The sequence below is a fragment of the Leuciscus leuciscus genome (genome assembly GCF_965113295.1).
Source record: "Leuciscus leuciscus genome assembly, chromosome: 18".
Lineage (NCBI taxonomy): Eukaryota > Metazoa > Chordata > Actinopteri > Cypriniformes > Leuciscidae > Leuciscus > Leuciscus leuciscus.
The window spans coordinates 25,143,904-25,170,522 of record NC_138742.1 but is presented as its reverse complement, the minus strand read 5'-3'; the positions used below and the strand labels follow the sequence as shown (position 1 = coordinate 25,170,522).

The window sequence follows — 26,619 nt, the reverse complement described above, 5'->3', positions numbered from 1 at the left end:
CAACTGATGCTGGTAGGTCACATAACAATGACAACATGTGGTAATGCATTGTAAATTAAGCACTAGTTAAGAACTATTTATGGCTGATCGATTGTCCCAGTTCACCATCAGGTTCACTTTAGACCATATGTACGTGTGTTTGGCTCTCAGAGTGCACGTCTAAAAAGGGCCGGTCCTGTTGGCTGCTCTTTAAACCCTGATTTCTGGCCTGTGCTCTGGATTTAGCGTCGGTCGCACCCTCCCCAGAGTCGTGCTTTTAGCACAAAGCCCTGCGTGTTTGCTTCCCCTCTCCACCCAGCATTCCATTTTCCCCAAGATCTCCTCTCTCCCACTCTCTCCGGCCCTCCCTTTCTCTCTCCGTCTGTCTTTCTCTGTCTCTTACGCCCTCTCTCTTTCTGCTGCTTTCACTGTCTGCCACTTTGTGCTCCCTCTCTCTCGGTCTCTCTCTGCTTTGCTAAGCTGCATTAACTCCCCAGATTACCTTGAGCCCTGCAATCCTCCACTCCTCTTCTCCACCTCCACCCCTGCTCGCGCTCACCCTCTCGTCCTCTCAGTCGCCCACTCAACTCCCCCCTCCATCATTACCCACACTTCTCCTCTTGTCTTTCCTCCCTCCTTTCTAGCCTTCAGGGTTTGTTTGATTTATTCTCCCTCTATCTCTCTATCTCTCTCTCTCTCTCTCCTTGGAGGTTGTGGCCCGACTAGTCCCTAAAAAACAACAGCGAGAGAAAGAGAAAAATAACAACCTCTCTTTTACTTTCCATCATGCCTCCTCTTTCTTCTTTTTTTCCCTCTCATCCCCCTCTCCCACACTGCTTTTAAATTGCCTCTGAATTCTTCGGCTTTTTTAGTGCCTCCCTCCCTCCATTCCTTGGAAATTACTTTTTACCCTTTCGAACTCCAACCACGCTGAGAAAGCAGGCCTGACCTTCCCCTCCCTACCTATAAGGCGGCTGGACACATGAGTGGCGTGTGTATGTTTACATACATGTGCGTTCGGTGTCCTGAGGGGACGTTTATCGTGGCTAATGAGTGCGTGTTACTAGTTCTGATGTAACGATGTAGCAGATAAGAGTTAAACATGACAGCTTAAACAGCTCTCGGTGTCTTATCAGCGAACAGAAACAAACTCCACGCTGTGTGTGCGTAAACCTGATCTCTGTGCGAGATGGAGAGAGTCCAGGGACACCTCGAAACCGGCTGAAACAAAAGACAGTGTTGAGTTTCAGCCGGGGAGGGTCGTAATCGCCACAGCAGCTGGAACAGAGGGTCACTGGGTCAAAGCCCATCAGCTGACCCTTTTCTCTCTGTCTTTCTGTGTCTTTCTCTCGTTTATTGTGCTTTAATAGACATTCGCCCAACCCCATCCCCTCCAATAACTATTAACACGCACAGATCACACACTCTCAATGCTCACAAAAGCTCTTTCAGAGACGAAGCGTGCATTCAGTGCCGCACCACAAGGTCTTCCATTAGCCACTACGCACGATTATTACACACTTATTCGCATTTCTGAATGCATATTCTCTCATGCCGTGAGTTTACATTCTAGAACACGACAAACCAGCGGACGCCCACGCGCAGACGCACACACACACGCACGGACACAAAGCCAACACGGTGGGTCCGCCTATTTGTGTCTACTCTTAAAAGGGTGTTTTATTTAGCATAAATGTTGAAGCCAAGAGTGCCTGGCTGCCATGGCAACCACATTAAACTGAGATCCCCTTTGCAAGAAAGAATCAAACTGATTCAGGCGTTCTCTTATGAGAGGAACGGGGGACAATACGTGCCATTATTCCCACTGTAATCTCACTCGGGGTGACACAGCACTTCAATCAGTGCCCATTAAAGCTTTCGGATTACACACATGAAGAAAGATTCCATAAGCGTTCCTCAATCACTTAAGCTGCTATCAGAAACAAAGGCGCAACAATGCCTCCTGTATCTCAATACGCCGTCTTGAGTGGGACGTAATAACGGAGAAGCATTAGTAAATGTGTCTTGCATGGTGTGGATTGAATAAAATAGTATTTAAAAATTGTATAGTATGTTATGCTTTGTAGTATATGATGAATAATTAGTGTTATAATTGAATACTTGAAGACTCTCTTACAGGATTTTAATACATCACTTTTGCTTTTCCATGAATTGGCCAAACTGGTTACTAATAATGAGTTCGGGGTTTGACTCGAGTGTGAATCATTTGGATGGATCACTCATGCGCTGAATCGTGTCTCACTCAGAATACGGAGAACAAAAAGAGTTCTAGATGAAGTGGAACATTTTCCTACAATCCTTTAAAAGAAACATGCAAAAGCTCCCTACTGTTTGCTAGCGATGAAGAAAATCTTTTAAGTTCACTTGCATGTGCAGGTAAAGACGTTTTCTGACTGATGTATCAAAACGATAGAAAATTATATATTGTATCCTGTTTTTGTCAATAGCATCATACAGTACATAAACATGGTAATAATTCACCACCATGCTGTTTACACTACCGTTGTTTGTGTACGTACAGTATTTGTTTTTGTTGGTTGAAAGAATTTAGTACTTTTATTCTGCTGGGACACATAAAATTAATCAGAAGTGAGAGTAAAGACTTTGAAGTAAAGAAACACTTTTGAATGGTAATATATCTAAGTAGCCTACTATATTTTTTTAACATTTGATACTCATATTGAATCATTTTTTATTAAGTGTGTCTTTTTCTACCCACTGACAGTCTATTAGAGTAATATTAAACGTGAAAGTCAGATGAATAAGCCTACAAAATGAAATAATTTAAATTAAATTGAATTCTAGGCGGTTCCACTGACCCTAGATCACTTTTGCTCCACCCTTTTGAAACCCCCTGCTTTGGAGAAGATGTCTTTTACTTTTTTTTTTTAAACGTCTTTGTACTTTTTTTGGGCAGTTTGTGCATTTTACACATGCTTAGCTGGTACTTTGTTCACGTTTATTTGTCTATCATTGTGCACATTTATGACTCTGCATATCTTCCCAGGATTGGTACCAGATGGAGCAGGACTGGCACTGCTCACTGACTCTCCTATAGGTTTCTATATGTGTTTTTAAACCGTCTGTGCTCGTATTGCCTGTTGATGCGTGTATAAGAGATAGTATTTTCTTATAGACTACCACTGTTCCTCATGCATTAGTGTATAGTGTGTGTTTGTACTTTTAGATGTGAATCACAGTGGGCTCATAACGACTATGGGAATGATCCCTCCTGTATCTCCATGTGGTGCGTTGAGTGGGACGTAATGAACAGTGAGATGTTATAGAGCGCAACAGAGTGGAATATGTTGTGGTTAAAATAACGGCATGCCTCAATATTGTGTTGGCTGTAATGTGTTTGTGTTGGGCGAGAGGTCAGGGCAGGTGTGTAGGGGGAGAAATCAGGGTCAAAGGGGCGAGTTTCTCCTCTCTTCATTGTGGGCGTCGTGTCTTGGGGCATTTGGGAGCGGCAGATCCATTTTATTGATTGACTCCTGTGGCCCCGGCCCACAGATGAGGGGTGAACTTATCTAATGAATTCCTGCTTTCCGTCTCCCCACTCCCCCAACTTAATTAACTCTGCCTGTGCATGTTTGTGCACATCAGTGTGTGTGTGTGTGTGTGTTACCTGTCCACTGCTCATTTCTTTCTCCTGCTTGTCCTTTTTCTGCTCATTTGTCAACAACATTTCTTTCCCATCTATAGGTAGACTATCATTACTGGATTTATGTTGCATTTCCTAGTAAAGTTACCAGCCAAACTCCAATTTATTACCCACTGACCGTAAGTTAAGTTGGGCAGTGTTTATTTTTACAATTTCATCTGACACTATTCAAACCCACATTTCCCACTTGAGAACTAAGGCTCAATGTGTCCTGACCATGTGTTTTTACCGCTCCGACGTGGGAAGCGGGCGCGCTAACATAGAGGCTAAAGACCACAGCCCATAGCGTCAGAAACTAGCGCGCCTCTTGAGGCCAGGGGAGTGAGGTTTAGACGCTCAGCTCTTACTGGCCTACATCTGTTACACTCATCCCCCCTAATCCTCACTCCCATCCGGGTCACGGCACCAAATGTAACTGGCCCTACTCAACTCGCTCCGAGTTGGATTTGGGGTCTCCGATGTGGGAGGCGGGCGCACTAACAAGGACACTAGAGGCGCTAGTGGGCCTCTTGAGGTCATGGGAGTGAGGTTTACATGCACAAATCTTACTGGTCTACGTCCTTTACACATGCATCTTATTTACTGTATTTTTTTCACATTTACACCCTCAAACTCTGGCACACACACAGGTTATGTTTGGCTGATTGTATGATTTTTTCTAAAGCTCTGGGTCGGTGAGGGTCAATTGTATGATGGGTGCATCCATTAACACTCTTTCGCTCTCACATACTTTGCTCACACACACACACACACACACACACCTCTCTGAATTGCGTTTAATCCGCTGGTTTTAGTGGAATGTTCCCCTGTGGCAATTGAGCTACACACACAGTCAGATATTCATGAACACACATTCAACATTTCTTTAAGCAACAAGTGTTGCAGCTGCACAGAATATATGAATGAGAAACATTTTCATAAATTACACATTAACCAAATTATGATCTTGAAATGGTGAAATTATGTTGGAAATTATGTTGGAATTATCTTGTTTTAGTAGTTCTCTCTCTCACCTCCACATTTCTGCTTCCTCTCTCATTTCTACATCTTCCACATCCTCTCTCTAATTCTGTTTCACAATTACTTCTTTCAGCACCTCAAACAGTTAGAATAAGATGTGTTCTCTTTCTTTCTATGTTATTTTTATTTTATTTTATTTTTTTATTGAAAAGACTCTCACATTGCCAGGTTAGTAGTTTTAAATGGTAGAGTTAGATATTCAGTTTTTCTTAAGTCACATTGTGACTTAAGTTAAAGTTAAATTGATATTCTATACACTCAGTCCTGGACCAACAATGTTTTTTAATTATTTCAAGACTCTGTTCCACTTCAGTTTATTTTTGTGCTGTCGACTTGTGATGGTAACAAAAATAGGTTTGATAAACTCGTCCCTAAATAGCGTGTAAAACGAAACAAATTGTGGTTGGTTGCCTTATATGTTGGTCAGAGCAGACCAGTTCCTGTGATAATGGGCGGATCTCGGCCAGTATAAACTCTAAAGTGGATCAGACCATATGACATGACACTCATTTATTCCCCCAAATGTAATAATTACATATTAAAAATGCAATAAAAATGCACTTTACTCAGGCAATGACTTAAATACACCTATTCAATGATTAATGTGTATGTAATTTGCAAACATAAATTAATTCGTTGTTTTGGGCAGCATATATGTCAGGTGATACAATTGATATCATAATGAAGTAAAACAAAATCATTAAAGGGATGAAATTCTTGAAAATAATTATTATTTCTTAAAATATATTAAGAAAACAGCTTCACTTCCTATTATTATTTGAAAGAATGATCTTGAAGAGGACCCCTGGAGACCCCCGATACAGCGTGTCATGAAGTCCTTTTGACCTTTTTATAACATGCCAAGGTTCGTTTGGGATGTAAATGTCATTATGGTTCAAACTTGAAATTATTAATTAAATTTATTAAAAAAAAAATTTTTTTACCTACACATATTCAAGGTGTAAGGAAATGTAATTTCTGGTCACTTGATGGTTACACATGACATTTTTAGAGTTATTAAATCAAAAACCATTGTTGAAAATGATATATAGCAGCATGAATACATTTCTAAGAACTCTGCACATTTGTTTTTTCAACTGGATTTTTAAAAACAGTTTTCCTTTTCGTTATCTTGAGGACTCTTTTGAACAGTCTGTTGAACACATTTTATTAGTCACTATCCTTTATGCTAACCAGCTTTATGCGAGCTTGGCAAGACCACTAAGGTACATTTTGGAAACTTATAATCTACAGAATCTGCTTAAACAGCACTTGTTTTCCAAAAATAAATTTTAATTAAGTTTGAATGATGGAGAGACTCAGTTGTTCACGAGTGACCTTTTTGTGAACTCCAGGTTGTGGACACCAGAAGAGATGATAAGATCTTTATGGGGGTCACTGCTTCATGAGCCACACGCACGCACACACACACACACACGCACGCACACATACACACACAGGTTGGGTTTGTCCCAAAAAAATTTCCCCACAAGGACACAAACACAGGGAGAGAGAGTCTCTCTCTCTCTCTCTCTCTCTCTCTCTCTCTCTCTCTCTCTCTCTCTCTCTCTCTCTCTGGAAATGAGCCAAATCCTCCTCTAAAACTCAAAGTTGATGAAGTTGATGCTTGTCATTGGGAGGCCCTCAGATGAAGTTACAGTGTGTATGTGCTGAGGGAGGGGGTTTATAACACTCATTATGTTTCATCCCCTCACACTGTCTCCATTTCTCTGTCTATTCTTCCAGACCCCAGAGAATACTGTGTAAACACAATACATGCTTCAGAGCCTAGCTGTGTGTGTGTTTTCTGCAAACATGCTGTCCTAAAGTAAGGTGTAATGAAGTGGTGTGAAGTATGGCAGGTTGTGCACGGGTCTTGCGGTGCCGTGACTGAAGCCGTTCGCCGGCTGGGCTGTCACTCATGCTGCTTTGAGGCTTCCAGTGATCTGAGCTTCACTGACAGCTGTTTTGAAAAGCTCTTCTCCTTTAGGCTGTCAGTTGAGTCTAAACAAGCCTTTTTGGCTCTCTGTTGGTAAATATTTTTTTTGCTTTTGTCTTGCCACTTTTTTTTACCGTTGTTCTTACAGTTTGGACATCCTTACATCCAAGCAGTTGTCCTTGTCTTTTGACAGGTGGAGTGTGTACGTGTGTGTTTTGGCAGCCTTCTCTGTGTTGCCTGATTTGACAGTAGTTATGAATAGGGAGGTAAAACTGACATGGCTTTTTTTTCTGTTTAAAATGATAACGGCTGGGATGAAATTGGTTTCTCTTTTGATGGTTTATTTATCAGTTGTCTTTTTTTATTCAGGGCTGGAATTCAATTCAGTTCCGTTTTGCCAACTCAATTCGATTTAATTCCAATTTCGATTCTGATTCATTTGGGTATAGTTCAGTTTTAAAGTCTCAATGAATCAGGAGGAGCGACAGATATTTTCTTCAGTATTGTGATGTACATCCGAGCAAAACGGACTAAATCAAATGTAGCGCTGGACTTGGTTCAATCAATTGGTTGTTAATTGGATGGAGCAGATCTGAATGCAAGCTTGCAATCGATTTTAAGAAAGATTAGGCGAACAAAATGATTGGAGAAAACCTGCATACGGCACCATAGAGAAGAAAGTGGAGACATTTTGATAAAAAATTACATGGTCAACATAAAAATGCATACTGCATACAGTAACATGCATTTAGAAAATAAATTGAATGAAAATCCATTTCATTTTACATGAAGAAAATGCTGATGTAAAATATACAGGGCAGTTTTTCAGATACAAAATGGTAATTTGTCTTTTTTGAACCATTCATTAAAATAACCTGGTCATAAGATTTGTGACCCTGGACCACAAAAACAGTCACATGGGTCAATTTTTTGAAATTGAGATTTATACATCACAAAAAAAAAAAGCTGAATAAATCATTTTTCCATTGATGTGTGGTTTGTTAGGATAGGACAATATTTGGCGGAGATACAACTATTTGAAAATCTGGAATCTGAGGGTGCAAAAAACATTGAGAAAATCCCCTTTAAAGTTCTACATTTATGTCCGCGACTGTGCAGCATTCATTCACAAAAATAAATGTTTTATATATTTACGGTAGGAAATTTACAAAATATCTTCATGGAACATGATCTTTACTTAATATCCTAATGATTTTTGGCATAAAAGAAAAATCGATAATTTTGACCCATACAATAATACATTGTATGGGTCAAAATTATCGATTTTTCTTTTGGCTATTGCCACAAATATACCCGTGCGACTTGTGACTGGTTTTGTGATCCAGGGTTACAGGATCCAGTCAAGTCATGAGATCAATCTTGGGATTTTAAGAAGTTCTACATTATTGTTCAAATAAAAGTCCCAGTTAATTGGAAAATATGGATATTTTTACACAGCCGCATTCGTCATGCTTAACATTTTAGTCCTAAATTAAGAATACACATTTGCAGAAACAAAATGCACTATCCTCTGGTCTAGGCCTGAACCTGTTCTTGCAAATTAGTCGATAAATTCCCATCTTGTAATGTGAGTGTGTATATTTGTGTCTCTGAGCATTTCTTAACATTCCTTCTCTTTCCTCTCAGGTGCAGAAGTGACGGAAGCCAACATGTCGGACGGCCGCAGCGAGCGCATGGACCTCCTGGTCAAGCAGGAGGAGGCCGGCGCGGGGGACAGCGTGTTTCTGTCCGCGGAGCGGGACGAGGCCGTGTCCCAGGAGAGAGGGGGATCGGTGGCCAACCTCCGGGCCGCCCTCATGAGCAAGAACAGCTTGCTGTCTCTGGGGGCCGAGATGCTCGGAGAGGATAACCCGCTTCTGTTCGAATACCTGCCCAAGGGAGGACACTCTCTTTCCCGTAAGTCACACTGTGGTTCGCTGCTCTCACTCATGGAGTCTCCATAGTCTTAAGTTCTGATAGAATCCCACTGGGATGTAGATGTGCTCCTGCTAGAACAATATATGCTGTGTGTTATGTGCTATCATTGGGTGCATGAAGACTCTCCAATAGGTTTAGACAGGTCTTCATAAACCATAGGGTCCTGTAGGGACTTTTAGGTTCTTATCCGCCGGGCTGTATGTGCTATAGTGGAGTTTTTGTAGGTCTTCTCTGTAAACATTGATGTTTCTAGAGGATCTATAGGAACTTGTATGTGGTCCTGCTAGAATGGTAAAGGATTCATGTGCCGTCATTGAGTGCTTCAAGACCCACTGTTGTATTGTATGTGTCCAAAACCTTGGAGTTTCTATAGAATCTTATACAGTTGTGCTCTTGCTAGGATGGTATATGCTCTTTTGCTACTATAGAGTGTTTGAAATCTCTCTTATATAAACTCTCTCTGTATGTCTTTGTGTACCTCGTGCCCCTGTGTCTTAATAAATCCTATTAGTTGACTGTGTCTAGAGATTATCAAGTAATTTTTTTAACTTTGGGGCATCATATTTTTTCATAGTGTCATTATTTAATATAACGTGCCACTATGATATAATAATATGATATGATATGATATAATGCCAGATTTAGTTTAACAAGACTTTGCTTTTCAACACTGGAGACAGTATTGACAGTTACACTTAAATATTAACAGAATTGCATGATGAAATATTGACATTTAGAACATTGATAATACACATTCTCAGGAAATTCCATATGTGTGTGTGTGTGGTTCAGGTAACTGAGGACAAAATGTCCCCACAAGGATGGCAATATCCAAAATTTGTGTCCTTGTGGGGATTTTTTCTGGTCCCCACGAGGAAAACTGCTTATAAATCATACTAAGTGATGTTTTATGAAATTCTAAAAATGCATAACGTTTTCTGTGACGGGTATGTCTACGGAAAGTCACCATAGAACATGGAAACAAAACGTGTGTGTGTGTGTTAATATCATATTTTTATGATGGGACAGTGAAAAATGATGTGATGTCTGCTACCCTGTAGAGATAGTCTGTATTGCAGTGTAGTCATAATGACTCTAGATGTAAAAATACTGTTTTAAAATGCTGCAGACAGAACGCAGTGTTGAATTTCACATTTGAATGTACTTCAAAACATATACAATATACTAACTGAGGAATAACTAGAATTTCTAGTGTAGTTTGTCATATTTAGATGCATCCATACACCCTCAACACGTTCTTTTGGTGAAGTGTGTGTGAGTTGTAGCATTTTTGTGGTAGAATACCTCCTCCAAAAACACCAGAGCTTTTATGAATGGCACTGAAATTCATAAAAGCTTTGGGTTCGCCAAACCCAATCTTTGCCCACACTCAATCACTTTGTCAAAGTATTGAATGTCTGTGGGTCTGTGAGTGTGTTGTTATTTTTGGCTGTTTCCTTTTGAGAGTTTGTGTCTCCTTGTCTCCTTCTCTCTCCCTCTGTCCTGGGTTGGTAATTGTCTCTTTTGTCTGTTTAAGTTCAGTCTTGTGAATAGGAGAGGGAGGACAACTCTGAACCACTCCTGCTCTTAAAACCCTTAGGGCAGGCTCAAGAGTGTGTGTTTGCTGAACTACATTAAGTCTTAATGGCCACTCTTGAGGATGAAACACAGTGGCTGTCACTCACGCCACAGGAGCTTTTGTCTCCCAAACTCTAGCTAAAAGACGATGTAGAGGAGCATTAATCTGATCATCTCGCTAATGTACAAATCCTCCTGCCTTCCACCAGCACTGGCAGAATGTTCCTGTGATCTTTACTTCTGGCTTAAAGTCACCATTTTACTGTTTAGTGTGACATATTTCAGAGTAAAACAGGATATTCATCAAGAAAATTGCTGCGCATGAATTGATTTTTAATTGCGTATTGATTGGATTGTGAAAAGTGGACTCTAAATAATGTGGTTGGATTACAAAAGATAACCTTTTTTGTGTGTGAAAACAAATGTGTCGTTATTCGCTAAAAATCATGACATCTGCTTTAGTTCTTCTTGGGACATTCGTGTGGAAAGTAGCAATTCCTGATTCCTGAACAAACTTAAGTCAGATCTTCTTAATAGATCAGTTAATCCAGTTCACATTGGTCTATATGATTCATTCACGAAATGGATTGATCCGGTTCTCGAGTTCAAACCCAAATTTGGTCCTTTTTGAAGCTTGAAAGTAAATTATGTGGGTTTGAAACATGAGGGAGAGTAAATAATGACGGAATTATCATTTTTGGATAAAGTGTCTCTGTAAGACCAGTGTATAATAATGTCAATAGATTTATTTCTTTGTGATTTTATTAGAGATATGAAAATCCATTCTTTTTTGTTCATAGAATCTCAATATTAAACAATGATCACGGAAGATCTTGAGGATGTTCCACATGAAGGGATGTGTGTTGAAGTCGGCACAAACACACTCTCGTTAATATGTAACCGATCAACCAATGATTGTTTGGGGTTCTGCACCCTCTAAAACAACAGCGCTCGTTCATCCGCACCGTGCCCGCTCTGACGGATCACTAGTCGCCCTCCTCTCACAAACTTCAAAGTAGATTTGTTGAAGTCTCTGGGAAAGGAATTGATTTGATGGGGCCGAGCAGGTCACGAGGGGTCCCCTTGCGTCCTGCAGGCTGCTGTTATTAACCCAGATTGTGTGTTATTGGCTGATCCTGGGTCAGGTTTAGTGGTGTAACTTGCTTTAGGTGTGTGCCTGTCTTCTCCATTGATCTATACACACTGACAGCAGGCTGACAACCTGTCCTCTTCAACGCCACTGCCGGAGTCTCAGGGGAGTGTGTGTGTGTGTGTGTGTGTGTGTGTGTGTGTGTGTGTGTGTGTGTGTGTGTGTGTGTGTGTGTGTGTGTGTGTGTGTGTGTGTGTGTGTGGTTTCATGCATACGGATATACAAATTTACACTTACTAGGAATCACTGAGTTGTTCCAAAGAACAAGCTACACACTCAATGTACAATCCAAACCACATACAATACAGTGTGAACAATAAATGATACACAGATAACACTACAACACAGTAAAATATACAATGCTCTAATGCAATACAATACAGAACAATGTACACTACTGCACATGGGATAGTATGCATCAAATATTTAGATAACTAAATAGATTTATGATTATGAATATACATATACCATATTAATACTGTATTCTGTCCTACTGAATTTGTCCTTACTGTCATATTTGTAGATATGTAACAAGCACACCTACATTACAAGTTAAATTTGGACAAATTTTTTTTAAATCTTTTTTTTCTCATTGTCTTTTAAAATATTGATCAAAAGGTTTATATTTTAATGATTTTAATGATAAAATATTAATTTTGATAATAAATGGAAAAATGGGAGGTATGTATTGATTTCATACATTGATGACTACCATTAATGTGAAATGTGGAAAATAATTATTTTAAGTTGGTGTGTACAAACTTTTGACTGTTAAGGGGGTCGCACACCGGACGCGCAGCGCCACGTCTTTTAAATTCGAACACATTATTCTCTATGAGAGTACACACACCGGCGGCGCCTTTCGGCGTCTGTCCGCGGCGGCTCAGGACCGTGTTCAAAATCCTGGCGCGCCACAGAGCGCCATTTACATAGTTTTATATTAAATTTACATTTATGTGTCTCAAATCGTAGTTAATGTATATACGGACTTCACCCTGTGCTGCAATATACATTTAGTTTTATATTTATTTACAGAAATCAGAAAATTGCTGATGTTATCGGATTTTCAAGTGAGAGTTGTCCTAGACGTGGCGCGGCGCGGCGCTGAGCTGCGCGTCCGGTGTGCGGCCGCCTGTAGTATATGCACTGTTACATTTAGAATACCTTTTTCTTTTCCCCATATCTTTAATCAGTTGATGTACTTTCATATTTTCTCAAGATGTTTAGAAATAGTGATTGGCAATGCAAAAAATAAAATCAGCACTCTCGATTGTAAAACATTTCTGAAGTATTGACATGGATCAACTGAGCAAATTCAGTTTAAATTGCTGTAGATAGGACATGCTGGAGTACATTTGGAGATTAGTTGGAACCAAGTATATTCAATTGCTTAGCTTAGGTGGAATTCAAATGAAGGTGCTCGTAATTGTGCATCTGTTGGCAAGCTGTCAGCAGAAGTGAGCTGAATGTTTGGTTATTTTTGGCCTGAAATTTCATTAAATTAGACCTGAGCATGTGCCTTCCTGTTGGGTGTAAGTGCTTCGCTAATGAAGGTAAAACTGTCCTGCAGTTCGAGCTATTTCTCTGCTTCCTTTTCTGCAGAATTCATAGATCATTACTCTTTTCGGTGGGTTGTAGCTAGACAGTTTCGTGTTTGATCTGCCCATGCTAAACATAAGCCGCATCCGGAACAGCATTCTTCCTTACTATACAGTAGGGAAAGAGTATATGAAAAGAGTAGCATGTACAAATTAACAATATACAGTGTACCCGCCGGATGACCTACTACTTTCAGTGAGATACGGCCATGGGAGAAAAGTTGTGAATGGCAGTTAAGTGACACTGGTAGGTCACATGACAATGATAACACAAATGTAGTACGTCCGGATGACATTCATACTATACGGAGTATGCGATTTCCGCAGCCATAGCTCACGCAACAAAGAGTTCTAAGAGTAGCGTGTCTTCCAAACCAAACAAAAAGCATTGTTACCAATTAGGTATCATTAAGGGAACGTAACATGAAGGTTTGTACCGTTTCCCTCAGAAAAGACATGGCAGCTGGTGGTTAACCTCAGTGTGCCAGTAAACCTGTGCTAGTTTCTCTCAAGTCTGGTGTATCACGAGCTGTAATAACAAATGATTTCCTGTATCCTCTCATCTACATTCAGATGAGAATTTTCTCCCTGTAGATTCCATTAGATTGGGAAACCAACCGTAGGACATGTTACTTTATTTAGATAACTAATAGGAGAGAGGTGAAAGTTAGTTTATTTTTAAGGCAAAGCCTGAGACAAAGCTTTGCAGGCTTGATCAAAACCCTGTGATCAGTGTTTAAATATCTATTGTAATGGACAATATCTATCGGTGGTAATCTGGTCAAATGGCTGCCCCAGATCCGATCACTCAAACCTACACCACATTTTCACTTACCCCCAAATAAGTTCCTGGAAATTTTTGCAACATACATCAAAGCACTCGAGTGCACTTTAGTTGGGAATTTTACAAATGAGAATGACGACGGACTAATGTTTAGATGCGAACCATACATTCGGTTTCAATAGCTGTTAATTGACGAGGAGTTTGTAGCACACATTGCAGACATGAGGAAAGAGAAATGAGGGGGTGATGTGTGCTGGATGGGAGTGGACGGTGTAGGAGTGGAGAATTCCAGGAATCTGTTCGTGGTTGTGCATTACTGTAGCATGTGCATCTGTCCACTTAGCTCTTAACCAGCAACTCCGGCATATTCCCAACAACAGGAGTCCACAAACATTCTTCTTCTCCAAAAAAAAAAGAAGAAAGACCAGAAGAACATTCAGAAACCGTGGCTTGAAAGTACCTGTCTCACACATGCTGGCTGTTCATATGACCTTGTATATAGTATAGATCTAGCACAGGGCTAATGAGGAAATATATTTGTTTTTATAATGCAGAGTTTCAATGCAACACAAATTCTTGTGAAAGACAAGTAAATCACAAAAACTCTTTTTCAAGAGTCTGATGCAGACTGACATCTTTTTCCATTGCGAACGCAGTATCAAGTAAAGCTTTAAAAAGGTGAAACTTGCTAGGAAAATTCCTTATTACAGAATTACATACAGGTCGTAGGGCAGGATTAATTATTTTTTTACATTTATGCACTGAATTAACACATTAAATTGACATGCCTAATTATTGTACATCAAAGCTTTTTTGTTCCATACAGTAATTAAAGACAAATCATCCATCGGAGAAGTCAAATAAAAATGACACATTTGTCCCTTAACATTATATAATTGGTGTAAATATTTCATTTTGTTCGCTGAACCTTTGCTGCTCTTGGTGTCTGCCGAGTAAGGCAGTTACAATCTATTTCGTGTACGTTTGAACTTTTCGCACGGATTCTGGCAAGTAGCCTGATGTGGTTTTAAAATGAAGAGAACTTCCGCCATTATTTAAAAGCCTCTTCTTTCCTATTTCTTTATAGCTCACTTACACACACACACACACATACAGTCATACTTTGTGTGTGCACGTGGGTGGATGGAGAGGACCAAAAAAACAGAGCGAGAGAGGCCAAGCCCTAACCCCACTCCGGTCTCTTCATCTCTTCCCTCCTCTCCCTCTCTGGTTCTAAATGAAGGCTATGTGTGCCCCTTGCCCCCTCCTCCCTCCTCCTCCTCCTCCTCTTCCTCCTCCTCCTCCTCTCTCTCTGCTGCTGTATGGAAGATGGCCGCTGGTCTGAGAGTAGGTGGGTGAGACTCATTTCCTGTGCTCCTCAGGGCCTCGTTGCTCCAATGGCAGCAGCAGCTCCCACCATCCAGGGGCCCTGTTTGGTAGCAAACACGGGGCGTCTTCATCTTCTCCTCAGTCTACTCTTCCTCCTCTTCCTCTTCTACTGCCGCCTCCGCCATCTGTGCTGCGGCCCCCAGGGGCCCTCGGTATGTCACAGTTTGGGGGCCCCCCAGACAACCTCAATGCGGAACAGGCCCTGAAGGCCTCACCCACTGAGGTAAGTCCAACAACACCCTATAGGCCACTTATCCTTCAGCTTTGTGTGTGTCTCTTGGTATATTACTGTATCCTCTTTATTAAGAATCTGTCGGATTTCTGTAGAAGATTTGTTGCTTTTTTCTTCTTTTTTTTGTGTGCATTGCCAGCTCTGTTCTTGCATGTTCTCTGTTGCTTTTTTTAATTCATGTTTCTGCTTTTTCTTCCTTTCCGTGAGAAACATAGATCAAAAATGTTGGTTTCATTATGTCTTTATCCAATCATGTAATCGAGTATTTAAGATTGAGGGGACCAAATGTAAAAGTTAAATTTGGACATGAACCAATGGGTTATGCCCGCCTTAATATATAATATCTTAATAACTAACACATTTGACCATATTCACATCCATTCCACAGAATTCTACATATTTCCCCCCTAAAATCAGTAAAAAAATTAAATTAAAAAAAGTGACCGACTTCAGGATGTCTATCGTCCTCAGTGCGCCCTGTGCATTTGTCATTCTGTGAATCAAATCACAACTTCCCCAGCTTCTGGTCTTCTGATAAGAGGGGGATCCTGGTGGTGGTAGAAATCAATAGAGAGGGACAATGCTTAGGGGAAGGGTGGATTTTTGGGTTTAGTTTTCTTTAGAGTGAGCAGGAAATTGCATTCTCCCCGTGTGTGCTGAGGTGGCATTTGGTTTCACAGGACCTCCCCCCCAAGAAGTTGTACCATCTCTGTGGACAAGCCATCTGTTTGCTTAAACCATAATGTGTCACTCTTATGCAAGGGAGGGCGGAACGAGAATAAGGGGGAAGGGCCACATCTATAGACATTCAAGTTGCATGCATCTCACAGGACGGTTGAAAAAACACAATTGGATCTGTAACCCTCCACCTTCCAAACAAACTCACACCTCTTAAATATCCCCTTGTGGGCCAGGGGTTTTCTCTTTGTCTCCACCTGTTGAATGAATAAATAATAGAATACAAACATAAAAATAGTAGAAAAGCCATTAAAACTTTACGTAAATCTTGCTGGTTGCTCGCCAAATGGTACTTTTTCTTCAGTAAAAATATCTAAACATCACTTAAGATACATTTACAGAAAATATATTTTGAATTATTTTTTATTTTTCTTACCCTACTGATAAAGAGTTTTTAATTGTTTTAAGGTTAACATTTTAGAATTATAATATATATAATAAAATATATCTAATACATTTTACGGAAAATGAGCCAAGAAAAAATACTGGTTAAAAAATATTTTTGCACGAAAGACCGTCAGCTTTCTTTGCATGCTATATTTTTTTTGTGTGTGTGTCTCAGGTTCTGTTGCTTCGACTGTTTCTTTGCTTTTCTTTTTTCCTTCAAGGCTCCCATCTCTCTCCTCGTTTTCCAGTGTGTCTGTTTGTGTGTTTTACCTCATGAACTTGCATGCCTCAGGAGTACACACCTCTATACAGACCTGGGATCAGAAGTACACAAGTGTTGATTTGCATGTTGTGTGTATTATTACAGGAGGAAATGCAAGAGGAAGACGACAATCCAAATAACAATGCAGGTATGTGTGGCGTCTGTGACGCCGATGGCCCGCCACATGACTGCCTGTTATTTTTTTCACATACATAAGCCGATATCCTGGCGTTAGTTCTCACCTCTCTCTCTCTCAGGGCTGGAGCGCATCCAGGTTCCTGTAGAGGAAGATCAGATGGTGGAGGAGAAGCATGGAGTGTGTGTGGCGGAGGTGCAGGGCGGAGGGCCGGGCTGGCGGCAGGAGCTCGCCTGCTCTCTGTGTAAGCAACTGTTTAGCAGCCTGCTTCAACTGAGACAGCACGAATACAGCCACACGCTCTCGCTCATGGCCCTCTCGCTGGACTGCCTCGACCACCATCGCCCCGTAGTGGCCGCGTCCCCGCTCAACCCTCCGCCGGCGCGCTACCACTGCTCGCAGTGTCCCGCCAGCTTCACCCTCAAGTCCAACGCCGACCGCCACGAGAAGACCATCCACCTCAAGCGGAAGCTGATGCAATGCGTTTACTGCCTCAAGCACTTTCGCGACCGCACCGACCTGAACCGCCACCTGTCGTCCGTGCATTCCAGCGAGCGCGTGTACACGTGCCCCGCTTGCTCCCGAACCTTCAGCACGCAGAAAAACCTGGCCACCCATGCCAAGGTTTGCTGTCATTCGGGAATCTCGCCCAGCGAGCAGCTGTGGAACCTGCACAGCTTACGGGAAGATGACCACGGCCACATCCGTATAGACGACTGATTCTCCAAACCAGCAAGACTCGTCATTTCAATAAGGGAATGTTTTACAAACTTCAGGTCATCCCAATTCAGGCCTTTCCCCAATTTTTGGCCACAGCACTGTTGATATTTCTACCTTTCTTTTTAGAGTATGTCAGATTTATATGTTTTTGGAATATCTAAACCGTCAGGTTGTTTTATGACTACTGCATATGTCTGCTGATAGGCACAATTGCTATGCAAAATAAAGACGTTTTATGGCATTTCTCTTGTCGCATATAGAGCTGTCTGCTTTTTGTACCACGCAGGATTATTCAAGTTCTCACTATAAAGACTGGAGAACACAGTGATCTCGGTGCATTGGATGCCAATGCCTTTTTTATTTTGGGTGGCATTGCACCCATCTACCAGTGAACCAATCTTATGCTTAGACTGCAATACGGACTCAGGCACAAGGGTCTCGATGTTGAGTAGTGAATTCAGCTGTTAAACCTGTGCACAATGCTGCCCTCTGCAGGGGAATCTCTCTCTTGCATTCTGCGCTTGAGTGGAAGGAGATGATTAGGGATGAGGGAAGATTAGGGAATGTCCTAAATCTTTCACCCTGCTATGTCTTTTTCAAATGTGTGTGCATGACTATGCGAGTACACTGAATTATGTCAGTAATTAGCTCTTCTCTTCTCATGCTGACCCTAAATCACACAGATAAAGGAGATGTAAGAAGAAAAAACTCAAGTCCTTTTAAGTTGTGTGATCTCACGCTAGTTCCTAAGTCTTGACTCTTAACACAGCCAGAGGAAAAGTGAAAGGGCATTTAGGGTGTTTTCTGGACCCTTGCTAACGTAGATGGAACTATGGTTGTGTTTCGAGAGTTACCCACTTTTAGTGACTGTTGAAGACGGAAATGTCTAAAGTGAATTAAGATTAATTTTTTTTAATCTTTAAAGTTGGCCGTGCCATTGAGTGGTCAGACCACAAACTTGTCTAGTAGAGAGTTCTGGGAAATCTTCAAGACAGTCTAATCTTGTAGTAATACCTGGAGGCAAAGATATGCTAATTGTGATTTTCACACAACATATGTCATATAGTTATGACGTGTTTACTAGTGTAACAGTGGGCGCTTACACACTAGGGGAAGCTCTGATGGAGAATTCAGGATGTGTTAGATCCATTTGGAGAGTGTGGAAGACTTTAGAAGTTAGTTTGAAATACAGCGAATTGATTTCTGAAACTCGATTCACCTTTCAAAGAATCTCTGCGATTGGTCATGCCTGTCAAGTGCGCATTGCAGCAAAAGTTAACATTTGCACAACTTTTGAGTGTCACTGGCATTTTTTTCTCTTTGTGATGGACAGTCCTAACTGAAATCAATGGTTTTGCAGTATTTTCTGATGCAGGGTAAACTCTAGCGTGTAGGTCGCACTTATGCAGTAAATCAAATTTGGCAGTAACTGAATGTGTCAACATCATTCTTACTGACACGGCAGTGAAAAAAAAAAGTGGATTATTGTCACGCCCTAAAATTATCCATGAGTCTCCCAATTTCATTTTTTTTCTCCTCAGAAAATATGGAGATGTTTGTCTGGCATCTTTGTGGTCTTGAAGGTCTTGATCACGCTCTGCTCTGAAATACTTTCCAATATATGTGTCGTATGTAAAGCGTTGTTGCATTTCTTCCTCATTCAACATGTCTGCTTGGAACACAACTTTCCAAGTTTCAAAGTGAAAGTGCGATCTAACAGTTATCTTTCAAACTGTTAAGCGTGATGCTGTGTTGTAGAGCTGTCAAATTGGCTGAAAAACTACTTTCGAATTTTTATTTAAATCTTACTAATATTTGAATTATATTCAAATTTAAAAGGCATTATTTCAGGAAGGGGAAAAAAAGCTTTTGGCTTGTCTCCTGAGGCCACAAGAGCGCGCAATGAGCAAAATATTAATGCACTGCATTAAATTGTTTATTCAAACCAATGAAATAACATGACTGTGTAAAAAAAGTGCATAACGTTAATAAATCAAATCTAATTTCGTAAATTGCATGAACAATTATGAACAAAACAGCGGCATGTATTTATGCATAGTTTAATAAAAAAAAAGTGCCGAAGCGCCGATCGCATAGAGCACTTTTGTGTTTAAAAACATGAGATGCAGTGGAATGGAAAAAACCCCACAAAGTCTCGAGACATGTTTTTTAAATGTTGAACTTCTTTTAACTTTACATGGCTTTCTAAACATGGCTCTCTTGTGCGAGACGCAAGTGTAACGGTCAAAGATGTCCGTCTAGCGCATGTTTACATAGAAAACAATGGAGAAGCAGCGCAGAAAATGCGTTATCTGTGTGTGAACGGTTTTAACATAACCAAAACCTTCTCTGCATTGAGCTTCTCTATTTCTGCAGTGTTTTGAATGAACAACGCAGCGACGCCACATCAAGTGGGTTCAACTGGATAGGCTAAGAAAAACATTAAAACGTGTGTTTTTCCACTGTTTTGTGGATTTTTTTTATTTTAAATTCGACAAATATTCGAAATTGGAATTTTAATTTGCCACCTCAACTGTGTTGAATGCTGGGTGATTTGTGAAAGGAATCACTGTTCAGGAACTATGCAAAGAGAGAGAGAGAGATTTGCACTGCAAGTTTTCAAGGTCTTAACACTTTCTCCTCAGGAAATTAAATGACTGATATATTGTGTCAAGAGGATTTGAACGGTGGGTGTGAAAACGCATCAGAAATCTGTCACGGCTCTTTTGAATTGCACTATTTTTATTACCGAAATGAACTTAAGCACAGATTTCTGTAAATTATGTATTCTGGAATAATTCTATTGTGTAATTGGTTGGTTGTAATTTTGTAGACAATAAATTTTGCTGTAAAGCATCATGAAAACTGTGTGGTTATTTGATTATCAAAGAAAAAAAAAAAGAGCACAAGCTACACATTGTAATTGTAGTACTACAGTTTTGTCTGGAGGATCGCATGGGGTTTATTTGCTACTTCAAATTTCAGCTTGTTGTCATAAATCAGGTGTTTAAAAAGTGTAGATTGTCAAAGTACCAGGGCAGCTGTTCATATTCTGAAGTAGTAAATTTGCTCAACTGAGACATGTTGGTGCTCATCAGGTGTTTCATGCGTGTGGATTACAGGTAAACCTGGGCTCCGGGTCTGTTCTTACCTAAATGTTGCCCATCGGCTTATTAGCTGAGCCAGTCTAGATCACTGTCTGATGACATTACAGTCATCGCAGTATCAAGCATGGTTGCCTCTGACTGAATCTTTTGCTAACAGAAGATGGAAGAATTAGAACGAGAACATGTGGAATTGATGTTTGGTTTTGTGAGTTTGGGTTGATAATTTGTGGAGCAATTGTTCAGCAAACAATGGGATGCTATGCTATGCTGCATTGTGGGTTTTTCATCTTTCTTTGTTGAATTTGAGCAGTAAAATCTGTTTCAGGGCTGTGGTTGCTAAGGAAACTGTCTTTTGGGGCTGTTTTTGGTAGCTAAGGGCAGGTGAGTTAGGGAGACTATCTCTCTTGCAGTTTGTAAGTGATAGAAGAGCATCGGCTATCTTCAGTGTCTGCCACTAGATGACGGAGTGAAAGGATTGGAAAGAATGTACAGTAACTGATGTGAAAGTGCCATTAATAATAATAATATGATAATGAACACTGACCATTTATGAGTGACCTTACCGTACTTTTTTGCACTGAATACTATTATAAAATAGGTTGCACTTGTATGTGCACTTGTATGTACTTAGTGTACTTTCCTAAGACAGTACCGGGTAATTTAAGATAATTTAAAGTTGCATTCCGTAACTTTTTTGGGATAAAAATGCAAAAGACTTCGGACTTCGGAGTGAAAAAAGAGACTCCAACCGGCCCATGCGAAAAACAAGGATAAATATCGGAAGGGCATTAAATGTAGTCACGCAATGCTGATGTTGTTAACATTAACAATTTTAGTACATAGCTCTTTTTTCTAGCCAACTAATGTTCTATAGCCTATATTATGGTCATTAAATGGCTTTCCTGAGGTACGTTATGTGACATAATTGTTCTGCAGCTGTTTTACTGTTTTATTGACCCCTTTCCGTGGTTGAAAAACACTGATTGATCGATATTATGTATGAGGAATATACATTTCGGTAAGTTGTACTGTCTCTTTCAACATTGTTCATTCGTGTTTATTTACTAGCTAGAGATGATCGGTTCGCGTGCCGCTTGAACTGAGGCGCTAGGGATCTGTCACGTCACATTTACAAGCGCCAAAACGGTATTTATGGTTTGAATTTCGTAATAGAATTGACAGAATCTGAGAGCTGAGATTTTTTTATATATATATCATAAGTAGGCCTAACCTGCTCTGTCTTGTCTGTCGGTCTCTGTGTCCTCTTTGTTTCGCGGATGTGTGGCGTGAGAGCGTGTGAAAAGTGTCAATAGCGTGAGTCTCACGGTGAATGAGTGAGAGTTGGCAGCCCTGCATATTATGTAATCATCATATGCATCTGTAAAATAACGCAATCATCGACATTAAACAGTATATAAATCAAAACTGCCTAATGTTACTGAATGACATGTCAACTCAGGACGAGCTACAGGACTGTGAAGCATTAGGGGTGTTGATGGACTCCATGTGTGTTTTTATCATAGTTCTGAGTCTGATCTGGAAGTAGTGTTTGACAAAAACGTGATTTCTCAGCTTTTTGCTAAATTTTTTTTTTATGAAACTTGTCCACATTCAAGTGTTGATACAAAAGGAATGCATGAGGGGAAAATAAAACAGTTAGGGTTTTTTTTTAAAGCAGAAGCTCTGTTCTTTCTTTTGACATATTGCATGTTCAGATATTCAGACAACAAAATATTTTCGGGGCCATGACATTTTTGTGAAAATGGTCAAAAACACTGACGATGGCTGGAAACTTTAATTGCTATATAGATACATTTTTAATTTTATAAATGAACATTAATGTATTATAAATGAACATAAATTGATGAACAATACTATATTTACAAATTAGCATTAGCCTAGATTTTGTTTAGTGTTAGTTTATGATGCCTAATCTATTGAATAATGTTTACAAACTGCCAAATTTCTGCATCACAGAAATGTAACATTTGGGGTTGATAAATGTTTAATTATCATTAAAATAATGTTACAATGCTATGGAAGCTTGTTTACACCATTAAATATTTTTTATATAGTGACTTTTTATCTCACAAACTCTTTATATCACACAAATTCTGAGAAAAAATTACTTTTTTTTATTTTTATTCAGTGGCGGAAACTGAAAAACTTAATGGTACAAAAAAATGACCTCAACATTACAGCTGGCTCATTCTGATGTAGATTTTTTCTTCTTTCATCCTTTGTGGCTTTACAAAATGCTAAAATGAGAAGAAGCCCAAACACCACCCATTAAAATAATTAGGGTTAACACGAATCAACTCATAATGTTAATGCAGCAATGGCGGCTGTTAATTAAAGTCATTCTATCCAATAGAGAGAGAGAGAGAGATTAGCCCAGTGCTTTGGTAAGTAGGTTTGGCATTAATGCCTTGTGCAGGGCTTTAACACTTCTCACATATTAACTCTCATACTTCCAGTGGATTAACCTGCATGTGTTCATACTCTGATCAGCTCTCCTCACATCTCTTCATCTCTATCCACAGTAAACGACTTCACAGTGATCAGGAAGAAGTTTAAGTGCCCGTACTGCAGTTTTTCCGCCATGCACCAGTGCATCCTGAAGAGGCACATGCGCTCGCATACGGGCGAGAGGCCGTATCCCTGTGAGATCTGCGGGAAGAAGTTCACGCGGAGGGAGCACATGAAACGCCACACGCTGGTGAGTGCAGTACCAACAGGGGGCGGCAGTGAGCGCGGAGCAACTGCAGCAAATACTAAAGTATACGCCGCTGAAAGTACACGGCACTGCAGACTGATTAAGATAACGCCGTGGAAGCAATGTGGATGTAAATACACCTCAAAATAAAATGCTCTTTATTAAATATTACAAATTTTGAAGCACATGGTTAAACATTTAATTCTTAATTTTTTTGAAAGACTAAACAGCATATGTGCTTTTTGTAAAGATGTTTGTGTGGGAGACATTCGAGTCTCTAGTGGGCCCCTATTAAATACAAGATTCTGCCATATCCCATAAACCCCTCTTATCTCAGTTTTTCTCTGCCCTTATTGCCAGGAGTCTTTTAACACCTCCTCTCCTTTTCTCTTTCTTAAAGCCTGCATTTACTGTATCATCTCATGGGAGGCACTCATAAACATGCTTTGGCACGTTCTTGGTCTCTGTGTGGCTAAGCGACGTGCCACAGAAATTAGCTCTGGTTTTGAGCATATCAAAGGGCCTGTAATAGTGTGACATGATAACAGACAGCGCTGCTTCTGCTTAGCGCTGAAACGTTTAACACCTAAACATTGCTTAATTCATGATCCGCAGCATGATGGATCGCACCCGATATGCTACACCGCCGCATGTTGTCAACGCTTCCTTAAAATGTGGTGAAAAATTCAAAGGTCTGCATAAGAGACTGTACTTGGCTGAAATGCTTCTTTTCTCCTGTGAAGCAAGCCATGACAGTGGATACACAGTTTGCTGCTGTTCGAGATGATTGTGTAGACATGTTAGCACAGTACATGTATACATGTAACGCTAATAAAGTGAATGTACCACAGCAGAGCGCGGCATTAGCAACGTCACGGTCTTGATTACATTGAATAAAAGCAAAAAAGATAAAAGCATCTTTTAAACGCCTAAATGTAAATGTGTTCAAAGCACTGATCTATATAAATGACTGGATTGCTCATTGCCACTGGAAATGTTCGAGCGCCATCTTACGATTCTCTTTCTCTTAAAACATTGAGCTAAAATCACCCGATTTGCAGCGACTCAGTCGCACATATCTTTGTAAGATATATGTATGTACATTAATTGATACTTCGAACATGTTTATGGTCTTTTCGGGTAGAATAAGTGATATATAGAAATCATTATGGATGGGTGTGTCTACTGCACACTGCCAACACATTTTTATTATGCAGGAAATATTAAGTATGAACATATATCTGGGATTATTAGCAGAAATTGAAAAGAATATACAATAAATATTATAATACATACAATCCCATTACTAAATTGCACTATATTACATTAAAAAGGTTTACCATGCACAATCATGTCTTTAAATCCATACGCAGTCAGCATCATTTGTCTGAATACGTTGTGAAGCATGTATATTATTTCCTGATGTCTTTTTGTTGACCAACATCCACTTCAGACTCTCGGAGATCTTGAAAACCGTTAAAAAGCCACAGGTCAGCTCATATTCTGCGGCTTTTTACAAGCATGTCAGTTTGCATATGAATTTAGTGTTATTTTTTATTATTATTGTTGAGCTAATTATTCATTTAACCAATGTTTAATGTGTTGTCTTCACTGCTTCGAAATACATGCTGTTAACAAAAACACTGTTGAATCATTTACAGTTACTGTACGAATAAAAACAGTATTATTTAGCAACATAATTACATAACCACAGTGAATAACTGAACATGACTAATTAAGTTGTGTGCGCATACCTTGCAAAGCATAAATCTGTATATTTAGATTTAAGAAGAATCACTGTGAGATTTTTGAAATATAAATGCTTAGGTGTCTCATCCGTCAGCTGATCTGACATTCGCTACTGTAATGAACATGAACGTAACTTTTAATACATTTCCGACTTGTTCAAGGAGACTTCAGATATTAAAACGCTGACTCGTTAGGTAATGTTTTCTCATTAAAATCAGAAGATTTCCTATTAATTCAATAGAATGGGAGGGAATACTAGGGAACACCAATATGGCGGCGCGGTGGCTTCGCTTTTTATGACGTCAATGAGCAATCCAGTCATTTATATAGATCAGTGGTTCAAAGCCATTATAAAGTGCAGATAAATTGTGAATAACACGTACATTCTACATGAATGTGGCATGTTGCTAGGCAACTGTAAATAGCCTAATTAACTGCTGTATATCAGTGATTCCCAACCAGGGTTTCACCTAAGATGCACTGAAGCAGGTTCTTGAGTTTACTGGCAAAGTTTTGTTTCGTGAACCTTTCAAAAGATTAAAATTACAACAATATATCTCAAAACAATATCAAACCAAATGCAGTTTAAAATAACAGATGAGAGGAAGCTACTTGGTGAGTCTGAATACTGTTTTACCCACAGTAGTGATTGTTTGTAGTATAGAAGTAATATAAAAATGATTTGTATGGATTTGGGGTAAAAATCCATCATTCAACCATGCATGTCACGTCATGTCCGTCCACAGAGAATAGTGACTCTGGCTCTGGGCAGTGTAAAGCTGAACATTTGTTGTCACAACAAACTAAAAAAATTGACCATTGACCCTTGCAAAATGGTAAAAACTAAATAACTACAATGTATTTGTCCATTGGTTCTGATGTCCTCTATCTGCGTACACCTTTGCCTCAAACTACATTCATCCACACAGAGGAGCGGAGCCAAGACACAACCAGTTACATGGTGTAGCTTTAATATTACTGATTATGCTAAATGATATCCAGTGTAAATTAAGGTAAGAGAGAAACGCATTTCTGGTTTCTGTTGATTAAGTTCAAGTACTGAAGGAGCTGTGGGGTACAATTAAGGACAAAAAGGTTGGGAAACTATATTATTTGGTGAAAGAATTATTCTTAATATATCAAACTATTTATTGAGCAGTGGGGTGTTTTATATTGCTGTTGCTTTGGCATGTCATGTTGAGCAAAAATCTCATTAACTTGCTTGTTAACCGTACCTGTATTAACTGAACTTTGGCTGTGCATGATTAACTGTTGTGGTTGTATAAATCCAGTGTGGTCACATGCAATTTTGACTATTAACAAATATAATTTGAGTGTTTCCCGGCCTCGAAATAACCCGTCGGACCCCGTTTACACGTTTTTAACACTGTCCACCTGTGATCAGGTGCCTATTCCATAAACACAGCCACTTTACAGATTCTTCTTCCTTGGTATTTACGCAGTTGGTATCCAAAATGTTGCATTACAGCCACCTTTCCAAATTCAAATTTA

General features: G+C 39.8%; 1 protein-coding gene across 3 annotated transcripts in view; it reads left to right on the top strand.

Moving 5' to 3' along the window:
* Window positions 1-26,619, top strand: part of zbtb46 (zinc finger and BTB domain containing 46) — a 76,424-nt gene that overhangs the window by 45,882 nt on the left and 3,923 nt on the right. Inside the window, exons 3-7 of one of the 3 annotated variants that reach the window (XM_082145106.1) lie at window positions 8,271-8,540; window positions 15,054-15,283; window positions 16,785-16,827; window positions 16,937-17,059; window positions 23,186-23,361. In XM_082145106.1, coding sequence (XP_082001232.1) covers window positions 8,271-8,540; window positions 15,054-15,283; window positions 16,785-16,827; window positions 16,937-17,059; window positions 23,186-23,361 — 842 coding nt within the window. Of the gene's footprint in view, window positions 1-8,270; window positions 8,541-15,053; window positions 15,284-16,784; window positions 16,828-16,936; window positions 17,777-23,185; window positions 23,362-26,619 lie in introns of those variants that run through there. The other 2 variants (XM_082145104.1, XM_082145105.1) reach the window with 2 other exon arrangements.